We start from the raw sequence: 24,605 nt of genomic DNA on the forward strand, positions 1-24,605 counted from the left end.
GGCTGAGACTCCTAAGTTCACGGCTCTGCTGGCCTCTCCAGCTGTTTCACTTGGTGCCACTCCCTGTCCCTCCCTCCAAACAGCACACCGCCCTTGCCCACCCCTCAGCCATCATGAGGGTTCACTGCTCCTGTGGCTCCCTCTGCCCCAAATAACCCCTTCCCCTGTTTTACCACCTGCCCAGCATCTCACCACAACCCAATCCCTGGCCTCACTTCCCCTCTAAGGCTTGGTTCAGACCTTGCCTTCTCCCAGCTGGTCTGAGCACTTCTCTGGCAATAAAAGCTTCCATCATAGCAGTGAGAACAAAAGGCAGATTTTAGCTGTGAATCTGGTTACGTCTCTTTCTCCTGCGCTATTCTATGAGTTCAAGGGCAGGAAGTGCGTCTTGCTAAATGTTGTATCCCACCACCAGGTTCTGGAAAATAACAATTATTTGTTAGGAACTTTCTGTGTTCCAGGCAGTGTGTTTCTCATTGATCTAATCAACAAGCCTATAAGGTAGGCTGTGCTGTCAGTATCATCCCCGTTTTATGGATGAGGGTGCCCGAAGTTAAACTTGTAGCTGAGTTATAATCCAGGCTTTGTCTGACTCCCAAATCTGTGGGTCTAACCCCTCACTCTATTGGTTAAAATGAGCTGTTGAAATCGGTATGAATAAAAGCTCTCAAACAGGGGCCTTCCTGACCTGTAAACTGGAGACACCACTAAGTTGTCCGTCTTAAGCTCCTGAGACCGGAGGCAAATGTTGTGCATGATGGCAAGGCAACCAGTTGAACAGAATTGCAGTTTTCCATAGAGACAGGAAACCCACACTCTTCTCGTTTGCAGGAGCCTGAAGAGTGGCTGGCCGCCGTTAAAGCAGCCATCAGAAGACAAAGCTAAAATGTTAATGAACTGTTACAAAGCCGGAACGTAGAGGGGAATGAAAGCTGAGGGTCCCTGGGAGCCTCAGACTCGAGGAAAGTCTAGAATCACGCAGGAGCTCTTCCCATCAGCCTCTGCCGGCTGTTCACGATGAAAAGAGACAAAATGGCACCACATGGGAAGAAGATTGGCTTTAATGAAGAGCTGCACTCAGCTGCTCCACCTGTGTCTTCTTTTATTTCAAGACCTTTTTTTCCCCAAAATTACTCAATTAACCCACTTAAAAATATTTTAAACATCCACAGAATTATATAGACCAGAAAACGATAAGAAACATTAAAAACACCTTTTCACGTCCCCTCCCCTTCCTACTGGCTATAAAATACTGCATAGGAAAGATGCACCAGAGCTTACTTGTTCTGTTGATAGCTAGTTCGGTTGTTTCAAACACTGTCTTACAAAAAATACTGCCGTAACTATTGTGATCCAAATATCTTGATGCTCATGAATATTCTATAAGATAGATACCTAGATATTAAGTTATTTAGCCAAAGGTCATGATATTTAACACTTTTGGTGAACCCTGCCAATTCAAAAAACTCTATTTACAACCAATTCCACTTTCCTTGGGAGTACCACCCTCACCAGGACTGCATACAGTCATGCTATTCAATTTTTACAGCCTGTGGGTGGGGGAGGGGAGTCTCATTATGCTCTTTTTTTTCCCCTTTTTTTTAAGTTTTATTTACTTGAGAGACAAAGGAAGCCAGCAGGGGAGGGGCATAGAGAGAGAGGGAGAGAGAGAATCCCAAGCAGGCTCTGCACTGTCAGCTCGGAGTCCAGTGAGGTGCTCAAACTCACGAACTGCGAGATCATGACCTGAACTGAAATCAGGAAACCCACTGAGCCACCCAGGTGCCCTTCACCATATATGCTCTTTTAATTCCCATTCCTTTTGTTACTATCAAGAATGAGCGTGTTACCGTGTTTTTATTTGCCAGTTTTTGAAAATTGAGTTATTTTTATTACCGTCTTACTATAGTAGGATCTTAACATATTCTGGCTACTAAGCTCTTGGGTGTTACACATATTGCAGACGTTGTCTTCTAATCCTTTGCTGGTGCTTTAGTTTTGCTAATGGTGCCTTTCTTCAAATAATTCCAATCAATGTTTCAGCAATTACATTTTCAGGAACTTCTTTCATGGCTTCTGGGTTTTACATTTTTTTTAATATTTATTTATCTTGGGGAGACAGAGAGAGTGGGAGACACAGAATCTGAAGCTGGCTCCAGGCTCCGAGCTGTCAGCACAGGGCCCGATGTGGGGCTGGAACCCACGAAGCTCAGGATCATGACCTGGGCCGAAGTCGGATGTTTAACCAACTGAGCCACCCATGCGCCCCCATGGCTTCTGGGTTTTATATCTCCTTAGGTAGGTCTTCTCTGCCTCCAATTATCCAACTATTTTATATTTTCATCTACAACTTTCATGATTTGTTGTGATGTTTGGTCTTTAAACCCATCTATAATTTTTTTTTCTTTTTTTAGTATCACAAGTTAGGAATCTAATTTTATGTGTTTCCATTTGGATGGTCAGTGTCACACTATCATTTGTTAAAAGGTTGGTCCTTTTTCCATCTTTTTGAATCGACTTCTAGTGTGTGTTAAATCACACATGTATATGGGTCTGTTCTGTACTGCTTTAGTCTATTGATTTCTTTATACCTGTAGAAATATCAGACTGCATTAATTGGTACTGATTTATAGTATGTTTTGTCACTTGTTTGGACCCCCATCATTGTTCTATTAATTATCATTGTACATTTTCTCTTCCAGGCGAAGTTGGGAATCAGCTTGTTGATCTCCGTAAAAATTTGATTGTGTCTTGATGATGATTGCATTGAATTTATGTTTGGGGGAAGAATGGTCATATTTACAACATTGAATCTTCCCATCCAGGAATGTGATAATGTAATATAGCTTTCAACTTATCCAAGTCTACTTTTATGTCCCCATTATATTTTATAATTGTTTAATGCTGGTATTAGGACAATAATTTTAGAATTCTGCATTATCAGGTATATTTTGTATCAAATACTCTTTAGCTAAGTGTTGGCTACATAAGTGTGTGTGTGAGAGAGTGTGTGTATATAATTACATAGCTAAACACTTCAATAGTTATGTTCACAGAGTTATCGTTTTCCATGTAAGTCTTCCTTAATACCAAGCAATAATAATATACAAGGCTTATTTCTTATTTTTGCTTGCTTATTTGCTTTGCTATTATGAATGACTTTCCTCAAGTACGTTGCCAAATAATTAACCGGTACATCAAAAATAATTTTGGAATGCTGCTTTCCCAGCATTTTTTTATCGCATACACTTCAGATAAATTTAGGTATCTCAGTTTATCTGAGGTTCGTGTTATGAGCTGAACTGTGCTCTTTCCTCCTTCCAAATTTTAAATGTTGAAGTCCTAACCTCCAGCCCTTTAGAATGTGACTTTATTTGGAAATAGGGTCTTTAAAGAGGTAATTAAATTAAAATGCGGCCATTAAAGTGAGTCCTAAACCAGTATCCCTGATACTCTCAAGGAGTAAACCTAGACAGAGATACAGGTACAGAGGGAAGGCCAGGTGAAGACACAAGACAGCCATCTACAAGCCAAGCACAGAGGCTCAGAGGAAACCAATCCTGCCCATGCCTTCATCTCAGACTTCCAGCTTCCAGAGCTGTGAGAACACACTTCTGTGGTTTAAGCCAGCAGTCTGTGGTACCTCATTATGGCAGCGCTAGGGAGCAAATAGTCTATTAGGACGGGAGCAAAAGTTACAAGAAATACAGGGGCTTTTCCAAGACATGTAGCTGCTTAATCATAGGCTTATTATCCTTGAATGAGGCAATCTCAAGAAGACTGAATTTGAAAAATAAAACGGCCAAAGTTGTATTTTTTATGGGTTGTATTTCACTGTAAAAACCCATTTTCTTCTTCTCTAGGGTGAGAAAGAATTTTATTTCTAGAATCTCTGTTTGCTTTGGTCTTTGTGCATTCTTTCTCCCAATAATTGCTGGAATATCGGCCAATTAAAATAAGCATTTACGGACAGCTCCAAGTCAAATACAACTTGAAGCCTGGTTTCCTAAGGCATGATTAATTTTTGTGTTTTGTATCTGGTCACCTTAATGGACCCTCTTATTAGTCCAAATGGTTTTCTACTGAGCTCTTGGGTTTTTGGATCAATGATCATATTACCTGCAACGCCCACTCTTTCCTTCTTTATTAGCTGCTGCCTGTCTGTTGCTTTCACCTTGCTGGTACAGCGGCCTTTAGTGTTTGTAATCCACTGACCCCCAACTTCACGAAGCACAGAGTGGCTCAGGGATGGAACAAATCAGGGACTCCAAGCCTTCCCCGAACCATCAGCTACTTCCTGATGTGGGAAGAGAGGAGGCTGAAAACACGGCAGTGGCCTTTTAACAAGTGTCTAGGGAACCCGTGTCACCCGTGGGAGGAGACAGCATTACCAGAGCAATTGTGCATCACTGCTTTTCTCTGATGAGCTGGGGCCTCAGACACCGGCACTGGCTTAACAAATGAAGACCTGAAGAGAAAAAAGGAGTAGCAGAAGGGAGAAACAAAAATCAGGAAATGGAAGAGAGAAGTGAGTGGGAGGCTGTACCTGGAGACATAGGTCTAGAGAAGCATATTTCTTTCAGTTGTCTTTACAAGCACAATTGGTACACGATGTGTGTCTCATGGCCGATGAGACACAGTGTCAGCAATCCCTTCAGGTTACCAAGGGCCAGACTGAAAGGTCAGCACTTCAATTACAATTTCCTTGTTTGTGAGTGATTGTGTAGGTCGCATTTGCATTATAAATTAATGATCATTTTCTAGGACTCCTTTGTGCTGAAAAAAATCTGTTCCCTCTCTTTTTTCTGTCCCCTTAAAGGGCCTATATTTTGGGCATCTGCTCCCCACCCCCCAAAACAGGACATTTCCCTCCTCTAACTGGTCTTCACTAACTATGGAAATACAACCAAGATGAATATATATTTTTAAATTAATGTTTCAAGGTTTTAGTAGGAGCTAACATTAAGGGTTTTAAATACAGCTCTGAAAATTTAATAGAATGCCAATTGTGGATCCCAGAAGCTTGTAGTACTTTCCTACTCCAGGATATAGCATGCTGTAAAGATGTGTTGCCAGTCTGTTGGTCACATGAGCCTGTAAGTGGCTAGGGGAAGAGGGGCAACTCTGAGCTGTGGTGGAAGGGACTTGAAACCCCCATTCTCTCCGTCCTTTTTATTTATTTAATGGTAAACTCTCAACTATCCTTGCTTACTTGCTCTAAATGCTGACCTTTCCAAAGTGTCTTCTGTTATTTACAACTTGGTGCCAAGTCAATGTTTCAGTCCAAGAACAGTGGCATTTTAAGTCTCATTTCTACCAGGGCAGTGAAATCCTTGGCCCTTGCTTGAAGAAATGGCAGACATCAGTGCACAGATAGGGGAAGATTGGGGAGACCTGGAGACTCAGCGATTGGGGAGCCCAGAAATGAATCACAACAATGGTATGGTACTTGTGGGTTAAGGGACTCAGAGCCCAGAAACAAGCTTGTTCCCCATCATCATGGAGATACAGGCCCACCTTGGGCTGTAGAGTACTCCTGGGCAGAATAGCTGATCTTGTTTTCCTCTTCATGGTGGCTGCTCCATTTTTAGGAGAGAGCAAGGATTCTTTACTCAGCTTTGACTAGAAAAGTTCAAGTAAGTAAATCAGTATGGAGCGGAGTTTCTTTCTGGACAGTTTCATCTCTTTTTTGACCTACTCTAAACAAGCTGAGATAACGTGATAATAGGTTATTTTTGTCTTTGGGATTTTTTTTTTGGAGATATTTTATGGGATGAAATGAATCATTTTTTCCACAGAGATAGGGATTTCTCAGTACAATCTCTTAGCAATCCATGGGCTTTGGGCCCTTTGCCTGAAAAGGAAGGCTATCCGTGGCCTCCTTTAAAGAACACAAAGGAGATGGTATTCTTATCGCCAAGGGTTCCTGGCTGGACCCACAGCCCAGACACAGTTCCTGGCGGATTACTGCCTGCATGTGACCATATGGTACCAGGGCAGATGTGGGTCATCAAAACCTAGTAACAATCCTAATAGCCAACAATTAGATAAATTAGGTTTTAGGCTTCTACTTGGCAAATACTTTGCTGTTTCAGCTTGGTTTTCCATGCTGGCTAAAGTGATAACTACCGTTTTCTTACTTCAATAAGGCGTTCCCTCCAATTTAGTAAAATCAGTGGGAATTAAGTATATACACAAAGACATTTCAAAATTAATTAATTCGAGAGATTTGCAATTTTAAATAACTTTGAGCCATGTCCAGAACGCTCTTTGAATCCTTTCTCCCAGAGGGTTGACGTTGGTAAGAATGCTTTACTATACTGTAAAAAATTTGTTAGTTGTACATAACTGATTGCCAATTATTAAAGGCTATGATTTGCTGAGGAGAACATTGAGAAAGGAGTTTCTTACAGATAAAAGCAATGAAAAGACCGGCAGTTGAAGTGGTAAGATCTCAGCTCTTTGGTCCTGGGATGGCATGCTTTAGGACCCAGTGCTATTTTTTAGAACGTGCCATGAGGACTGAGGCTTTGTGAAAACATGTCTTTTATCTTACAGGACTGGGTAGTCCTCAGGCTGCCAGGTGAGTATTCTTGACAATAACATCATTTCAATTTAGATTGTGCCATATTTCTGAGTTTTAGAAGTTCCCAAATTAAAAAAAAAAAAAAAGGTTACATTAGATAAGTGTGTGACATGTATGCTTTTGGGGTGTGTGATACATATGCATATTATATTATCATAAGTCATATTACAATTTATTTAAAAAGTACATGGTCACATTAGAAAGCATATTTTACAGTGGTAAAGCAGCAATAGTTTTTATTTATTACACTTTTAAAACATAATCTAATGTTATAAGTAAAAAGGAACTCTGATTATCATTTAAAACATTTAAATTTGAAATTACCTACTCAACAGAAAGTCTTTACATTCAGATCAGACAAGTCCTGTGAATCTGTTGGTTTTTTACAGACATAGAATTTCTGTAGGGTTTTGGGCCCTATCAACAGTTTCTGTTAAGTACAATGACAACAAAATAGAGCAATAAAACAATGGGGCAGCCTAGTGGACACCAAAGACGAAAGACCCCCTACCCGGGCCTGGGCCAGTGAAACCCACCCTGTTGGAAGTACCAGCTGAGCTTGGGCCCGTGCACTTTCCACCTCAAGGCTGTCTGCGCCGTACAGGGACTGTAGTGGGCCTGACCCCGTGGGACCAGTTCCAGGAAGCAGCCATCCTTCCTATGAGTCACAGACCTTCCTTAGTCCCTATCATTTACGTGATGTGTTGATGGGATATTTGGACCCCACACTCCTTACTTTCATGTGAAGGCTTTCACTTCATATCCCACCCTATCATCCCAAGACCCCACCCAATAAGGCTAGGTCTAGATGCTTACGCTCTATGGGCTGCCTGACTCTAGATCCAGCCCAGGCTCCTGGTCATGATCCCCATGGGGCACCAGTGGTCAGCAAAGGGTCTTTAGGGCCAGATAATGGCAGCGGCTTCAGCCAGGGTGAAGAAAAGCTAAGTACTACTCTCAACAAGGCTGTCACGAGAGTCGAGCCATCACAAGACACATCTGAAATCAGTGAGACTAAACTGTGTACATATAAACAATAATGAATGTTACAAAAACCAACAACCACAAAAACAGAGCAGGCCTCTCAAAATCCAGAAACCAGAAATCCATTTAAAAATGTTTAAATATAATTATACAAAGAGAAAAAAAAAATCTCAGCTAAACAACAAAGCTAAGCAACCTTATCTGCAAATCTACATGACTGAAAAATGACCTGTGCTGGCATTATTTACTACTTGAACTTTGGTACTTTTTTCCCCTTGATATTTTAGGACATGTCAGAGACTGTAAGTAGAAAATGTACAGAGAAGGCAGTATTTTGGCACTAGCAAAAAAAAAAAAAAAAAAAGTTAATCCCCTCTCCTCCCCCCCCCATTCACACTAATCATGTGAATTTTAATACGCTGTGATATACACTCTAAACCCAATCCTTTAAAATGCTGTGCAAACTGTAGTTTGGGTGTTAAGTAGGAGTTGCTTGAAGGGCATCAGGAGGAAATCAGGCAGCCACATCACGAGGCAGAGTTGGAATCTTGGCACGTTATCACGTGGTTTGTCATCTCAGAATATGCCCTGATTTACAAAGAAAGAAGAGTAATATACTCCTCTGGCATTATCAGGATTGCAGGGCAATAAACCTCCTTATTCCCCCTGCTAAGCATTCCCGTTAATTTAGAAAATAACTCAGTAAATACAGACTCTGATTCAAAATATGGTTAACAACTACCAGGACTTAGCAAATATGCTGGCTAGTTTCTAAAATTAAAAAAAAAAAGTTAAAAAAATCCTTTATTCATAAAATTGAAACACAGGCTTTTGGATTTTAAAGGAAAATAATTCTCAAACAGATATTTTCTATTAACTATGGATGGCAACAGTAAAGTTTTACATATATCAAGGTTAGTTTTTCCTCTAATGTATATATCCCAGATGATGTTTTTGGTCTTAAGAAGTTTTCTTGATGTTTATCTCTGGGGAAAATGTGGGTAAGCAATAATCTGTATCTCAGTATTGATCAAAAGTTCTAACATAAGTTTTCTCATAAATAGGTTTTAAACTCGGATTTGTATAGCTACCTTTTTAAATAGAGAGTAGGCATATTGCCTTTATATGGTTATTCATAAGTCATCTTTTCCCTTTTCTCAAGAGCTTAAAATAATGGTGCTATTATAGGTTTCTCACTGAAAATGTTAAGACAGCATATTTCCTAGTGTAGGAAAGAAAAGTAATTTAAACTGTTTTTACTCAGTCACAATTAAGAGATTGTGTGGTATGTATTTTTTCATTCCTGGAGAGGAGTTTGTATAAATGTGACTGACTACTAGTCAAATCTATACAAAACATTTTGGTAATCCTAAGAAAGTAAGAGCAATATTTTGTTCTTAAGGTTATGTATTCAGATGTAGATACGGGAGGCTGGTAAAGAGCCACTAGTACGGGCTTTTACTAATAAACAGAGAGCAAGACAGCGATGTCAGAAAAGGGGCCACAGAAACAAGTAAACAGAAATACCCTAATAGCTCCTACCCCTACTCCATTTCAGATTATAAAGCACCTGTTATAATAGAGTTTAGTGATTCCATATTACATTATAAATATATCTTTCTTAAAGAATCTATAGAAAATATCATACATATAAAATTGCTGTATATTGCAAAATAGTTTAAAACCTAAAAATTTTGGATAAGCATACCTATCAATATAAAACATTATTTTTTCTCCACATCAATTGGGTTTTTTTTTTAAATCCATATAATGGTATTGTTTCCAAAGCCCATCATAAACCCAACCGACTTACACACTATTTGAAATACACAGACATATACATATATATATACACACACTCATACAGGGATATGACTCATACATATTTGAGTCTTCACAGGAAAAAAGCACAGTCACCGACGAAGCATCTTTTCATAGATACTTGTGTTTGCAAAGTGTTTTAATGTGGAAAAATAATTTTTAACTAAATTCTTCTCCTAATTGAACACAGTGGGCATAATAGTTTTAGCTGCCTATCACATTCTAAATAAATTTCTTTTGTTACAGTAAAAGACCTAAATATTTATGTAGGAAATTCCTTATGTTCCCTGTGTTAAGGGCCTATTCTAGATTGATTATAGAATAAAAGGGTGTTCTCAGTGTATTACTCTAACAGCAAGGACTTGTGATCATACGTAAAGTCCTTACAGAAATATTTTACCCCTTGCATATCCAACTCTTCCTCTCTAGCAAAACATGCTTAAAAGAGAATTCTGGGCTTCAGATTTTACCCTGTGCAGCCTGGAAACTGTGGAATGTCAGGACTGAGTTCTAGGTCAGGGATGCTTCAACAATAGCAGCCAGAAACCCAGGCTTTCTACCTGTTTACCTGATATTTACTCACAATAAACTCTTGGTTCAACAAAACAATCACAACTTGCTTTTTAATGGCATCAGTGAAATAACTAATCTCTTGGAAGTGCTGTCAGAAAACAAATGTTTTCCTTGCCTTCCGATTAAGCTGGTCAACTGGTGTGCTTGATAACATTTATCCTGGGAATGTAACCCATATATATAAGTTTTTAGCCTCTAGCCTCACCTAGTAAACCATGTAATTATTTGTAAGAAAAACACTTCATTAGAAGCAAAGCACACTGCAGATAAACAGTCCACTACTAGAGAACGTTATCCAGTAAAATATAGTAATTAGAGAATCTTACATGTAAAAACAAATCATTTACTTATATAAACGTTACTGTGTTTATATAGCTTTAATTTAATTAGGTTACATTTTTTCAGTTGGAGGTTTTAAAAATCATGTATTTAACTAAAATATTTTATTCCCCAAACACTGTTGGGTTACTAGAGTTTTTATTAATAGATTTAGTGTGGTCACTTAAAAATAAATGAGATAAAAAGTGCCAAACAATTTATGGGATTGGGGGAAGAAAAACATCCTTCAATGTTTCCAAAAGAAACAACAAAGGCAAATTAGATCCAAACCCCTCAAACTCGGTCAAATGCAATTTAATATCTGAATAGGCACTTTAAACTCAAAACAGGGCAATTTTTTCTTCTCGTGTCCCTTCAGTTCTCCTCTTTGGCACGTAATAAAGACGTAATTTGCTACTGTAGCCCCTCATGTCTAGGACAAGACAAAATAATAGAAACAAAGGAGTGAAATCTGTACCTGAGGAGGCTTAAAAAAACTGAATTGTGATTAGTTATTAAGTAATAGAAAAAAGTATGAATCGTTCTACCAACTGTGTGACCTAGAAGATTCTACTGGCTTATTTTAAGTGACTTTAAAGACAAGGATGCTTAGTGTCTACTTTTCCAAGCTTATGTCTAACTCTGATTTTCAAATATACCCTCGTCACTGCCACTCACGCAAGCTTTCCAGCCATGGGGACCAGCTTCACTTTCTAGCATAAAAGGCCCCATGTAGATCACACATACTGCTCTCAAATCCCTGACTGGACTGAGGGATATACAGCACTCACAGGAGGTAAAGTCTTCATATGTAAAGAGCACATCTCTTAAAAAAGACAGCGGTTGAAAGAGGCCCCATTGGGTGACACGGAACACCACTTTTGCCCCATGTGGTATATCGCAGGTACAAATCCCTGTGGCGGCTGAAGTTTGGGCAAAGTGCCATCCTTCATAGAATAAAAATCTCTACTAAACCCACTGCTGGCATTTATAAGTTCTAGAAAAGGCTCATTTCTTATCCCCTCCTCTTGCTCCTGACCAATGACAGACACCAAGATGGGTAAGTGCATTTTTAGCATGCTCTAATTGACATTAATGACACCTAATAAGGAAAAGCAACAGGTATTTCCCCAAACGCACCAGGCACATACAAAACACTTCTATTCAGTGACTGCCTCCATTTCAGCATGTGCTATAAGCCACCAATTAATGACAACACCGGAAAAATGTAATGTGGTAGTAGTAAAACACAACCAACTTTCCACATTCATATACCCCAACACACACACACACACACACACACACGCTCCTGCTATTTGGGGGGTATTCGCCACTGAGGAGAGGGCTTGGGAGGTCTCCCCAGGTACATAATTCACCATCTGAGGAGGTGCTGTTCAGGTAAGCATAAGTTAGGGTGAACTATGTTTGCAGCAAACCCACAGCAACCTAGCGCGATGCTGACACCCTGTCACGGTTTACTCCACGGAGGATAGGTATGTTAAGACTGTGGCCCAACTCAGCTCCTGTAAGCGTTAGCATTCGCTCGTCTTTTCATGGAATATGAAAGGCAGACTCAGGTTTCTTTGGTGATGGTCATTGGCTTGAATGGCAGATTTTTCTTCTGTTGTTGCATGAATGTTGTCTGAGTACGTCTCTTCTTCATCTTCTTCATCTCTTGGATTACCCTCCAGGCTGTGTCTAATGCCATAAGCGAAGTAGATCAGGAAACCTTTTGGAGGGAAAAGAAAAAAAAAATCAATGTTTTAAGTATATCAGAAAATGACAGTTTGAACATGGGAAATTTAATATAGAACTTAATAGAGTTTTCTGCCTTCTCTTTCTGGTCTATTTTAGAACACAAGGCAAGAGGATTCCCCTGCAGAAGGTCCCTGATGGATGCTTTCTCAGCACAATGTGTTTCTCCATTGTTAACACCCAATCTTTATAGAACTTATGTTTCTCTCAGTAAGTGTTTTCAGACATCTAGGTCAAAAAAATACACTGATTTTCTCAAAACTCAATACTACACTCTAAACAAAAGGATATGGGGGGGGGGTAAGATCTCAAATGACATCCCAAATACAAGTGGTGGGGTGTCAGACTCACAGTGAGATATTTTGGAAAGCATGCCCTATGTAAACAAAGGGGGCATGTGTAAACATGTTACTGTCACCAGGAGAGGCCAAACAATCATGTACAAAGCAGCTAGTTATTAACAGCTACGCTGGCTGGGAATTAGAAGCAAAGGTTTTAAGTATCCCCACTAGATAGTTTATTACTTACATGTAGGCATTTTGCTTTGAGTTATATATTTAAACATTGGTTGAGAGTTTGGGGTTGATGTGAAATGCATTATAATCTTCCCATCTAGGGGCGCCTGGGTGGCTCAGTCGGTTAAGCGTCCGACTTCAGCTCAGGTCACGATCTCGCGGTCCGCGAGTTCGAGCCCCGCGTTGGGCTCTGGGCTGATGGCTCAGAGCCTGGAGCCCGCTTCCGATTCTGTGTCTCCCTCTCTCTCTGCCCCTCCCCCGTTCATGCTCTGTCTCTCTCTGTCTCAAAAATAACTAAACGTTAAAAAATTAAAAAAAAATAATCTTCCCATCTAAAATAACAGGAAGCAGGCTACCAATTAGCATTTTGGCAGGTATGTTGAGGAATGATTCTACTTCCTGTCATACCTCAACGGTTTAAAGACCCAGCCCTCCCTGTCCTCACATAAAGGTACTATGATCACCATTTTATTTTTTATTTTTTATTTTATTTATTTATTTATTTATTTTATGATCACCATTTTACAAAGAAACAGGCACAAAAGCAGAGAGGTAACTTGGCCTCGGCCACACAGTGAATAAATGGCAGATGTAGATTCAAACACAGACAGTCTGGCTCCATAGTCGATGCTCTTAACTAAGATCAAGTACATTAAACTAGAGTGGACTATGTTTGAGGAAAGAAGCAAGGGCTCATGGAAAGGTAGGAAGCACGCTGAAGTTCTCTGCCAGATTTCAAAGAGATTCTTCTGGGCTCAGAGGAGGGGAGAGAGTTCTGGAGTCCTGTGCCCTGGGGGTTTTGGGCTCCGCTCCCTGGCAGCATGTGCACAGGACCCCAAAGGAATGGCTGTGTTGCTACATCCATGAGGGTGGGGCTGACCGGCAGGGGATTCCTGTCAGGATCCTGGCCCTGAAGCAACAGAAGCACCTACCAGAAGTGGCCACAGTGACAGGAAGAGAGGACAACCTGGTGTAACCTGTGTGAATGGATAACCTGTGACCCGAGGCACCAGCACCCCCGTTCCCTGGCACAGTGTGAGGTCCCCAAAGTATGGGTAAAGCCCTAGTGTGGGTGTGGGGAGATGAGCAAAACTGACAGAGGTCAGATCTCCCATCAACTCAAGTGGGTTGGTGGCTTGAAACTAAAATGAAGTTAATTTCTAGCCAAAGCAAACAATTACATACACAAGAGTGAATCAGGTTCATTCTTGCTAAGCCAATGGGAAGACTGACAAAAAACATACTCTTCAACCGCTCAGGCAACCCAAACAATTCAGATTTAGCTCTTGTTTCTCTCTGCTTCACCTTACAGACATTTCTCCTCACATTTTCTTTAAAAATGTTTATCTGTGTTTGACAGAGACAGCGGGAGCAGGGGAGGAGCAGAGAGAGGGAGGGAGACAGAGGATCTGAAGAGGGCTCTGTGCTGAATGCACCCAGCCAGATGTGGGGCTCGAACTCGCCAACTGTGAGATCACGACCTGAGCAGGAGTCGGTCGGTCGACTGATTGAGCCATCCAGGCGCCCCTCTCCTCACATTTTTAAGACAAGTGCTCAGGGCTTTAGTTACAACAAATGCAAACTTTTATTTTATAACTCAATTTTTCACATAGGAAAGGAATCATAATGAAAAACAGTATAGTATAGATATAAATAAGCATACTGACGTCATTTAATGCTAAATCCCAAGGTTCAAACAGTAAGAACTTTAGATAACAGAAATTTCTTGCTATCAGCTCACTCAAAATGTCTTCAGGAGCACCTGGGTAGCTCGGTCGGTTAAGCGTCCGACTTTAGCTCAGGTCATGATCTCACAGTTTGTTGGTTCAAGCCCCGCCTCAGGCTCTGTGCTGACAGCGTGAAGCCTGGAGCCTGCTTTGAGTTCTGTGTCTTCTCTCTGCCCCCTCTCACTCACGCTTTCTCTCAAAAATAAATAAACATTTAAAAAAATTAAAAAACAAAACAAAACCCCAAATATCTTCAGAAGTCTACTGGTATACACTGACAAGAACGGGCTTTGGAATCAAAGTCTCACACTGCCATTCACAAATTTGATCCCTGGACTTTTTGGGGCTTCTTTTTTCTCTCACCCATTAATTGGAGAAAGCAGAATTTATAGATTCTACAGGGTTACTGGGAAAATGTAATTTAAAAAAAAAGGGGGGCGCCTGGGTGGCTCAGTCGGTTGAGCGTCCGACTTCAGCTCAGGTCATTATCTCACAGCTCGTGAGTTTGAGCCCCACATAGGGCTCTGTGCTGACAGCTCAGAGCCTGGAACCTGCTTCGGATTCTGTGTCTCCCTCTCTCTCTGCCCCTAACCCACTCGCATTCTGTCTCTGTCTCTCCCCAAAATAAAAATAAACATTAAAAAAAAAATTTTTAAAAAAGGTATCTGAAAATATTTGGAAAAGTAAGCATGCTGATGATCTAAAATTGGGAAAGGAAGAAACTGAAAAACAAACAAACAACAAAACCCTTTATTTCCAGGAAGGGGGAGGGGATGAATTTGTCTAATCACAGAGCATGAAAACTGGAGAAACAGAGCCAAGGTTCAGAAAGCTAAAACATTAAAAGACCTACCAAGTGCCATCCAAATGCTAAATCGGATCCACGTGTCTGCACTCAATTGGACCATCAAGTAAATGTTCACCAGGATGCTGAAGGCTGGCAAGAATGGTAAGAATGGAACCTAAGGGGGAAAAATATCTTCTTAACTATACTCAGATTTGGAAAGCACATTCCCCAAACTGTGTCAACACTAACTTGACATATGTACTTTCACACTGTGTCAGTAAGCTTATATACTTACAAAAAGAACAACCTGGAGAAAAATCATTCCTGTAGAGTATACTAAAGGCAACGTCCCATTTTACACTATTTACGTGCAGCCCAGAGCAACAGGGATTTATCCAGCCTGCTAACATCTACATCATCACCAAGATGCAATGGGTTTTAGGGTTTGGTTTAGTTTAGGGTTTACTGGTTTAGTTCAGATATCAGCAGGCACGCCTCTGGAAGTCTGTATACATTTGGCATCTCAGAGGGATCCTTCCAGGAAGCTCTCTTCAAGCCCAAACCTGCTCTTAGTTTAAATCCAACAGGACAATTATAGCAGAAGGGCTTTTAGTGGGAATAATCTTCTTGAGAGAGTACTGAATCTCTAAAATAAAATTTCTTTATTCCTTGATTCCATAGATTACTTGACAAGAAATCTGTTTACTATTATACATAATAATGTGATAGGAGCATATTCAGGGTTTTGAAAAGCCACGTAGAGAGAATACTTATGACAAAAAGTATCATTTCAAAGAATCGTGACACTCTAGTTCCCTGGTTAACTTCATCAGAAGTGACTTTTTTTAAACTTATAAAACTAACCCATAAGAGAAAATGTGCGAAATATTTAGGATCTCTAATGTTCACAATTCGTACCATGAAGGCTACTTTTTGCTGATTCTGGGGCTGCCTCCAAATGGTGAGCACGACAACGATGCAGAGAACGAGGAAGAGCACAAGGAGAGCGAGACTCCACGCCTCCAGCCGGGCAATAGCGTGGACTCCGTAGGTGGTCAGGATGCTCAGACCCAGAACCAGAAATGCTGTAAAGGTGATGTGTATGGAAAACAAAGTCAGCACGCGCACGTCACTCATTCCCTCAGCTCAAGCCGTCTATTTTGATAAGATATCAAGTTCTTTCCGGATCTACTTTGCCAAATACTAAGACTCTTCATTTCCATTAGGGGAAGACATGGCTGATCCCACTGACTTAACCTCCACTCGCTTCCTCCTGACGGTCTCCTGCCCTCCTCCTGGGACTACCATCTTGCTCCCCCTCCCCATGCGTCCTCTGGGTCCCCCTTCGTGACATCCTCTGACTGTATCACATGGGTTGATGGGATGCTGTCTGGGCTGGAGATTTCTCTGTTCTCAAATGGGAGATGGCAGGTCTGTCCACGGTTGTAAACAGTGATTGTTAATGCAAACAAATAATAAATGATCTGTGTCTTTTCCCCCTATTTCAGAAGGTGATGTCACCACCCGCCCATCCTATCTCTGACCATCACGTCCCTCCTCTGTGCTCTGGAGAAGTCTGTACTTCCCTCAGCTTGCCACCAATAATCCTGTTCCTTTCAGCCCCCCGAGAGCAGGGACCATTCTTCCTGCTGTCCCAGGTGCCCAGCAGAGCTCTTGGCACATTGCCAGTGCTTGGTAAATGTTGCTGAAAATATCACCCATGACATAACTGCGGGTGAGCAAACAAGACTCTCTCTACTGCGTCCCAGTGTGTTACTGGCAGGTGTTCCTGGGAGCCCCCGGACGGCCACTGAGATGTATCAGCTTTGTACAGCTGCCACTCACACCCTAGGGAATGTCTTCCTTTCTTCTTCAATTACATGATAAATCTATCCCACTAATACATGCTCTCAACTACCAGTGACCCATTGGGCAGAAACTTCAGGGCTCAGGGCAGCGGTAAACTTAGTCTAAGGCAAGGTATGGCCTTTTGTCCGCGTCCACATACCCGCTCCAGCTACGGACCCCTGGGGGCCTGTGCTCTGTGCGCGGCACCGCGGACTTACCGAGGAACCCCACCAGAAAGCTCACGAGAGAAGATGACTGTTGCGTAGGCAGAGCCGAGGGGCTGAAGAGAATCCGCAGGCTGAAACCCTGCCCCTGCAGCATGGTGACTTGGGACTCACTTTTCGAGGCAGCGCTGGCACATGATCCCAGCGCTTCTTTCTCAGGACAGCATTTGGGCTGCTCGTAAGACAAGCCGGGCTGGTACCTGTTGCCAAATAAACGTCCGTGTCTTCATTCTCCAACAGACACTTGGCCCAAATGAAACGAACGCCATAAACTCTAAGTGAGACCCCTTGCAGGGTCCCAGCTTGTGCAGTAAACTGACACTTTTCATGACTCCGCCCCAGAGCATGCTGAGCCAGGCCACAAACCTGCTCAATAAAACATCTGCAGCAACTCTGAATTTTCTCTGACAGCCGTTTCATTACAAAGTAACACAGTAGATGCGGAAGAGAGTTACATTTTCCAAGGGAGGCGACTGTGACTAGAGGAGGATTATCCTGAAACGATCTGGGTCCAAAGGAAATGCGTTTCAAGAAAACAGCACAGAAACTCTGCTTAAGCGTCAGCTGCAGAGGGACATCCAGTCTTCAGGTTGGCATTCAACTGCCGCTGGCCATCTGCCTCTCTGGCCTCATCTTCCTCAACCTTCCTCTCCCAGTCCTCCAGTTTAATCCAGATGAGCTCCGCCCGCCATGCTTCCCAACCCCATGTATGCCAAGTCTCTTGATCAATTTATCCCCTTCCTCTCCAGCCTGCGTCAGGATACCAGCCTACTTCACCTCATAGGATCTGCCCCTGTCTCCTCAGTGTGGTCTCCTTCCCTCTGAGCAGCCTTTCCTTAAATGTAACATTTGACCTCAATCTAAAGAAGAAATATGCTCACTGAGGGAAAAAACTCACAAAATACATAGAAAAGAATCAAAACCACCCAGTGTTTTGAGGCAATTTCAGCCAAACAGAAATGCATATATATGATATGCATTAAAGAGATCATAAAAGATGCATTAAAGTGAAATCATGAAAATGATTTCTTCATGTAAATCTATGGTATTATTTAAATAAATTCAGATGTTAATACAGCTTTGCTGAATCAGATACATTTATCCATACAATTATCATATTATTTGCTGTAGAAGAAAAAGCGTTTACCTCTTTTGTAGAAGAAAAAGGGTACCCTCATTTGTTTCACCGTTCTGCTATTGATATGCAGGTCAGTTCAATTTTTTTCACTTTTGCAAATTGCTTTTTTCATAAACATCCTTTACATATCTATATAGAGATCTTTCTCTATATCTATATATATCTGTGTGTGCCTCTTTGATTAAAATCTTTATTATAAAATCTTAGCAGCTGAAATACTGGGACAAAAGATAGAATATTTTTAAGTGTTTTTATACATTATAAGAACTTGCGGTTCATATAGATTAGGCCAACTTACTGCTAATTATCAACTGTATTTAATTCTTTGCTAAGTAAGGACCAGGGCGCCTGGGTGGCTCAGTCGGCTAAGCATCTGACTTTGGCTTAGGTCATGATCTCGCGGTTTGTGGGTTTGAGCCCCGTGTGGGGCTCTGTGCTGACAGCTTGCGGCCTGAGGCCTGCTTTGGATTCTGTATCTCCCTCTCTTTCTGCCCACCCCCACTGGTGCTCTCTCGATCGCTCTTAAAAATAAACATTAATTCTTTGCTAAGGACTAAGTATGTTTATTATACTTTATAGTGATGTTTTTCTGCCCATGACCTCTTGCCTCGTGAGACCACTAGCTCCTCGAAAGCAAGGATGGTGAGTCCTAATTTTCTTTATTCCCTGGGCTCCATGTGACACGCAGCACTCGGGACCAATGAGGACACTCACCTGAGGATGAGAACACATGCTGCAACCAGAGAGTAGGCCAGAAGAGTGCCAATGGACATCATGTCCACAAGGGCCTTCAGGTCAAAAAGAAATGCCATCACAGCTATTGGGGAGAGAGCAGAATGGTAAAGAAAATGGCCTATCATGTAACTCCATACAGTTGATAACTTTCAAGTCAGGGACAGTTGTCATTTTATGGTTCCAGGACCAATGATAAATCAAACAAACTACAGAAAATATATTTCTCTCAGTCAAAAAGGTGTTCCTTAGGTCATACAAACTGCTGGTGAAACTTCCAAACCCCTTAGCTATCTATCAAGTATAAAACACATCTACTTTGATTATTTAAAAAATATTGGCCTGACAAAGAGTGAAAATATCATATGACAGAACACTCTCCTTTGATGTTTCAAAAGAAAAACATTGCTCAGAAATAGGGACTAGCTCTTGTGAAACAACCATTAAAAAATTGAAATGGAAGAACTTTCATTACAGAAATTCCATAATCATTTGCATTTCCATCTGCATCTTGAATTATGCATATATGAAAGAAAGTAATTTCCAATTAAATTACATTTCTGGTATAGGTGAAATTCCATGCTGGTTAAAACTCCTCACTCTGAGAAGATGGGACTAAATTTGAGGGATGAATCTATGTCCTACACTCAAATTGCAGTAATGTTATGAGGCAAAATATACTTTCTAGCTGAATAGTTAACTTGCACTTGGCAATTTTTTTCTCCATTGAAACATCAAATACCGACAATACTAACTTGACTTGACCGCATAGTTGTCTCTATCATTGTTAAGTAGAAACACCACATTCTATTCCCATGGTGTACCAGACGTCTCTTAGCAAGCTTTATATCTCTATGATCTCAATTTATCTTTACTCCAATAATCCTATGAGACAGGGAAATTAAATAGGCTTAACTATATGCAGTGGCCAGAATCTGACTGGTTTTGACCTCCAAACCAGCAATTTCACATGGTTTGACCTGATAAGATAATGATCCTCATTTTATAGACAGGCTAATTTGGCAAGGTTATAACTGGTGGCAATAGAATTCCATGTAAACTCTACTTCTACCCTGCTTCCTCATGTTCCTTCCATGATACATCATTTCTTTAAATGCATCTCATGCCTTACTTTGAACACCTTCCGTTGCTAGTATACTTATATATTAGATTATTACAGTTTCAGTATGTTTTATAAGAATTACAAATAGCAAAATAAGTAGCTAAGAAAGAGGAAGATGATTAATTATCCAGATAAGCTCTCTAATCTAAGCTAAAAACAAGCACAGTAAGGTGTGGGAGTAGAATAACAAAAATATAGTATTTCAGAACGTTTAAAAAAAAAGACTTCTGCTATAATTATTTTCTTTTGTTATTAATGTCAATATGTTATACTGCCAAATTAAATTCCTTCTGAAGAAAGAAGGATATATTTTGTAAAACTCTGAATACAAAATAAAGTATTACTGGGCAAGACTTCACTGGGAAAAAATAAACATTTTTACGGAATAAATAAAATGTATGGTCCTTTGTCAAGATTTATAAATTCTTTTCACTAGCATAATGGACTGTTTAGTAACAAAATGGGCTATAGATCATCTAGTGCAACCTTCATTTTATGGGGGCAGAAACCTAAGCCCCCATTAAGAAAATAAGTGACTTGGCCTTCCAATGTATGTCTAATAAAGTGCCAAATTTATTAGAAAACATTTACAATGTGAAGCTGTTTAGGCAAATATTTTCTGACTCTGAAAAAATACTATTTCATGCATAATTTAAGCATTAGCATTCTGTAATTTCCCCCCAATTCAGAGCCTCAATCAAGTTATCAGTTTTGGTTTGAATTTTTACTACTAAAACAGCTTTATAAAGCTTGCTGAAGTCTCTCTCTTGCTTCCTAGAACAGGACCTTTAAGGCCGTTCTCTCAGTCTGTATGAATCTCCTTGAAAATTTCTTCATGGAATAAATAAGAATCTGGCCAACGGCATTTTACAGAGATATTATGACATCCCCAAAGATAGGCATCTGCAAGTTTTTTTTAATATGAGTTAAACACCAAAACACATAGTTGAAAGCAAAAATAGAGTCCAAATGGGGTTTAAGAGGAAACAGTTGTTAGTAAGTCTTAGAGAACCATGGTGGTCCAGGCAGTGCAGATATCCCCCACTCTGAGGGTGGGTAATTACCACAGCAAGTATAAATTACCCTGACATTTCTTATACTTAATTAAAAATGAGTAAAAATACGGTGAAGACCCATTATAACCCTTTGCACATTTGTTAGGTGCCCCAAAAATTAAAATAATGAAATGGTAAAAAATCCCCAAGGGTCAGTTAAGAATGAATTTCAGTAGACCACCACCACCACAATTTTCAGATCTCAATGTTCATAACCTAATTTATCAGTGATTTTTTTTTTCTTAACTTACATGCACAGCAAGCAGACCCTCTTTATAAGTCCATGCATGCGCATAAAACGTTTAAGGCCCATGCTGAAGAATCCTATGTTTGAAAAGCTTACCAGAAATGACCCCTGCCGTCAACGTGGCGGCAACTGGTGACTGCCTCTTACTCACTCTGCCAAGAAATCTAAACAGTAAACCGTCTCGGGCCATGGCAAATAGAATTCGGGGTAAAGGAAACATAGAGCCCAGAAGACTAGAACAGAAAAATTCATAATCCGCATGTGAGTTATTGTGAAGTATTACTCTAGACAGGCATACACAGGTAAAGACCGGACACACTAAAATGCAGAACCTAGGCCAAAAAACCCCAGAGAAACAAAAAGAAAACATCAAAAAAGGAAACATTCACAAAAAAAGTTACTGACCTTTACTTAGATCAAAACAGAAAACTACCTAACTGCATTTCTCTTCAGAATCCTTGATGAGAAAAAAGATCCCCCTTTTCTTAACAAAAGTCAACTCTCTCTCACCTGCCACCGCACCCGATGATAAAGTAGCAATTACTGGTGTCTTCGTTTTGGAATTGATTTGAGCTAGACATTTGAAAAGCAACCCATCCTCCGCCATAGCATAGATTACCCGCGGCATTGGGAAAATGGATCCAAGAAGACTGAATAAAAAGCAAACACATGCAGGATGGCAAATACATTCATGCAAGATGACATCTCAGAACCGAAATTAAGCGACTCGTATAAAACTCAGCATCACAACCATGATTATGACGTCTTGTTATTTTTAAATGTGTTATGATTGGGCATTTAAAAATACTTGCCAATATTTACCATTGTGCTACCTATTATTCTGTTATAGATATTTGCCCCGCACACTCACCACACTAAGAACAACAGTGCAAGTAATTTGTGCATGCCCGCAATTATTACTGAATTAACACTAAGTAATTAAGACTTAAGAAAACCAAAACCAATCATAGCATTAAGACGTTTTTAGTGGCAATAACTCAGAAAACAAAATTTCTCAACGGATATGAAATTAGAGATTAAGTAATTTGAATTCATAGTATAGTCACTTCATTTATTCAATGATTATGATTCTTGTATTTATTTTGCCACTATTTTCCCTCCTATTGCTTGGTATTTGATCATATTAGTAATAATACCCAGCATCACAAGATAATCAAGAGAGAAAGGGTAAAAAAAAACACAAAAATACACCAACTTACTGTAAATTTAGTACATAGAAGTAGCCACGATTAAAAGTCAGGAACAGCAAAGTTTTAAGAAAATGCTCTTTGCTTTAGATGTTTCAAATTTCTTGTGTGTTTACTGGCTGCACGAATCCATACATGACTTAGTTATAAAAAAATAACCATTTGAAAGAAAATATGTAAAAAATTTTGTTTTAAATATTCATTTTATCTTTTGATAAAGCTGGGCTGACTTGGCCATGGATAAATCTTTGTCTATCTTCTAAGACCATGATGGCATGATGTCTTCATAGTTCAGATTTTTTCAAACTATTCAGAATAAACCTCAACATTAGCAGATGGCTGAGAAACCAATGGGGGCAATTTCTACTTGCTACTAAATATTATCCTGAGTAGAAAATAAATAGGATTTTTTGAGAGAGATGAAAAGCTAGGCTGATGAATTATATGAAAAGATTTTTTTTCTAATTCAGACTTTTAACAACTTATTTTCACTTAAAAAAATTAGTAATCAGGAAGAGATTAATTTTCTCTTTGTAATAATGTTATACAGTATCCCATGATATAAACCAGAATGAAATATCTTATAATCACATGTTAATTTGAAACGTGAATAGCTCAGGGAGCCTGAGAAATGGATTCTCAAGTACAAAAACAAGTAGCCCCTGAAAATCTGGGCACTTGAGATTCAACTACCTTTTTCTTTCCACATAGACATATGAACTTTCAGCATTAATTTCAAAACAGTAATTTCTATTTCTAGACCAAGTTTACTCCGATCAGTACTAAGAGAAAGTCTCAGTGTTTCACAGTAAAAAGCATATGACATTGGACAATGTCACAGCATTCAGCTCCCAGTCATAGAGACTTGATATTATTTTAAAAGATGACAGAAAACATCAAGTCTGCACACCAGGTCTCAGTGGTCTGTAACACTACAAGTAATACCGAAGCCAGCAGGGAAACATGCTGGTATAAGTGTCCTAGAATTTTATAATATATACACATATGAATATGTGTGGCATACATGTGTGTGTATGTGTCCACGTGTATCAATGCCGTGTACATTTCTACTGAAGCTTGGACCACCATTATCTTGAAAAACTGACTTTTAACTGATGGGTGAAAAACGTTTTGTCACTTAAGACTTTCATATGGAAGTTCTGGTCAAACTATTCAGAGAATATGTAGTTGCATAACATATACCTTATACTAGGAGTATTTTTAAAACCTACTGAAGCAATTCTTTAAACAATGACTCCTCTGCAGTAACACCCACAGCCCCTGCCTCACAGGCAATGCAATATACCTTGTTGACAAAGCACAGAGGGAGCCCGCTGCAACAACATATTTGGCAGGACCCCATCCAACATATTCAAATGCTACTGGAAGAGGGCTTTTCTCATCCAGGAGGTAGTATGGCATCATAAGTGTTAAAGCTGCAGAGACCCCAAAATAGGCCATAAAGCAAACAAGCAAAGAAGTCACAATTCCAATAGGAATCGCTTTCTGAGGATTCCGGACTTCTTCACCTAAGGAGATATAAACAAAATATTTGCATATTTACTAAAACATTAATAGATAAAACACGGATTCTTCTTCTCCTTCATGGTAATTTCAGTCTGCTTTTGTCCCTTCTGTTTTCTTAGCTTGATCCATCTATTCTACATGAAATTTTCTCTCTTCTTAAGCATACTCTGGGGTGTCTGGGTGGCTCAGTAGGTTAAGCGTCTGACTTCAGCTCAGGTCATGATCTCACAGTTTGTGAGTTCGAGCCCCGCGTTGGGCTCTGTGCTGACAGCTCGGAGCCTGGAGCCTGCTTCGGATTCTGTGTCTCCCCCTCTTTCTGCTCCGTCCCTGCTCATGCTCTGTGTCTCTCTGTCTCTCAATAGTAAATAAATGTTAAAAAAAAAATTTAAGCGTACTCCGCTATTACACAAAATTCCAATTCCCAGAGGCAAGAAGAG

General features: G+C 40.1%; 1 protein-coding gene across 4 annotated transcripts in view; it reads right to left on the reverse strand.

Moving 5' to 3' along the window:
• Positions 1 to 6,742: 6,742 nt before the first annotated feature.
• The window catches only part of SLC7A2 (solute carrier family 7 member 2), a 75,189-nt gene continuing 57,326 nt past the window's right edge, over positions 6,743 to 24,605 (reverse strand). For 3 of the 4 annotated variants that reach the window (XM_027077232.2, XM_053216351.1, XM_027077233.2), the window contains 7 exons: positions 23,948 to 24,170; positions 21,944 to 22,083; positions 18,991 to 19,093; positions 17,133 to 17,338; positions 15,985 to 16,151; positions 15,133 to 15,241; positions 6,743 to 12,011 (listed from right to left, as the gene is read on the reverse strand). In XM_027077232.2, coding sequence (XP_026933033.1) covers positions 11,815 to 12,011; positions 15,133 to 15,241; positions 15,985 to 16,151; positions 17,133 to 17,338; positions 18,991 to 19,093; positions 21,944 to 22,083; positions 23,948 to 24,170 — 1,145 coding nt within the window. In that variant the 3' untranslated portion in view covers positions 6,743 to 11,814. Of the gene's footprint in view, positions 12,012 to 15,132; positions 15,242 to 15,984; positions 16,152 to 17,132; positions 17,339 to 18,990; positions 19,094 to 21,529; positions 21,667 to 21,943; positions 22,084 to 23,947; positions 24,171 to 24,605 lie in introns of all 4 variants that reach the window. The other variant, XM_027077236.2, reaches the window with a different exon arrangement.

Source organism: Acinonyx jubatus, chromosome B1, assembly GCF_027475565.1.
Source record: "Acinonyx jubatus isolate Ajub_Pintada_27869175 chromosome B1, VMU_Ajub_asm_v1.0, whole genome shotgun sequence".
Taxonomy (NCBI): Eukaryota; Metazoa; Chordata; class Mammalia; order Carnivora; family Felidae; genus Acinonyx; species Acinonyx jubatus.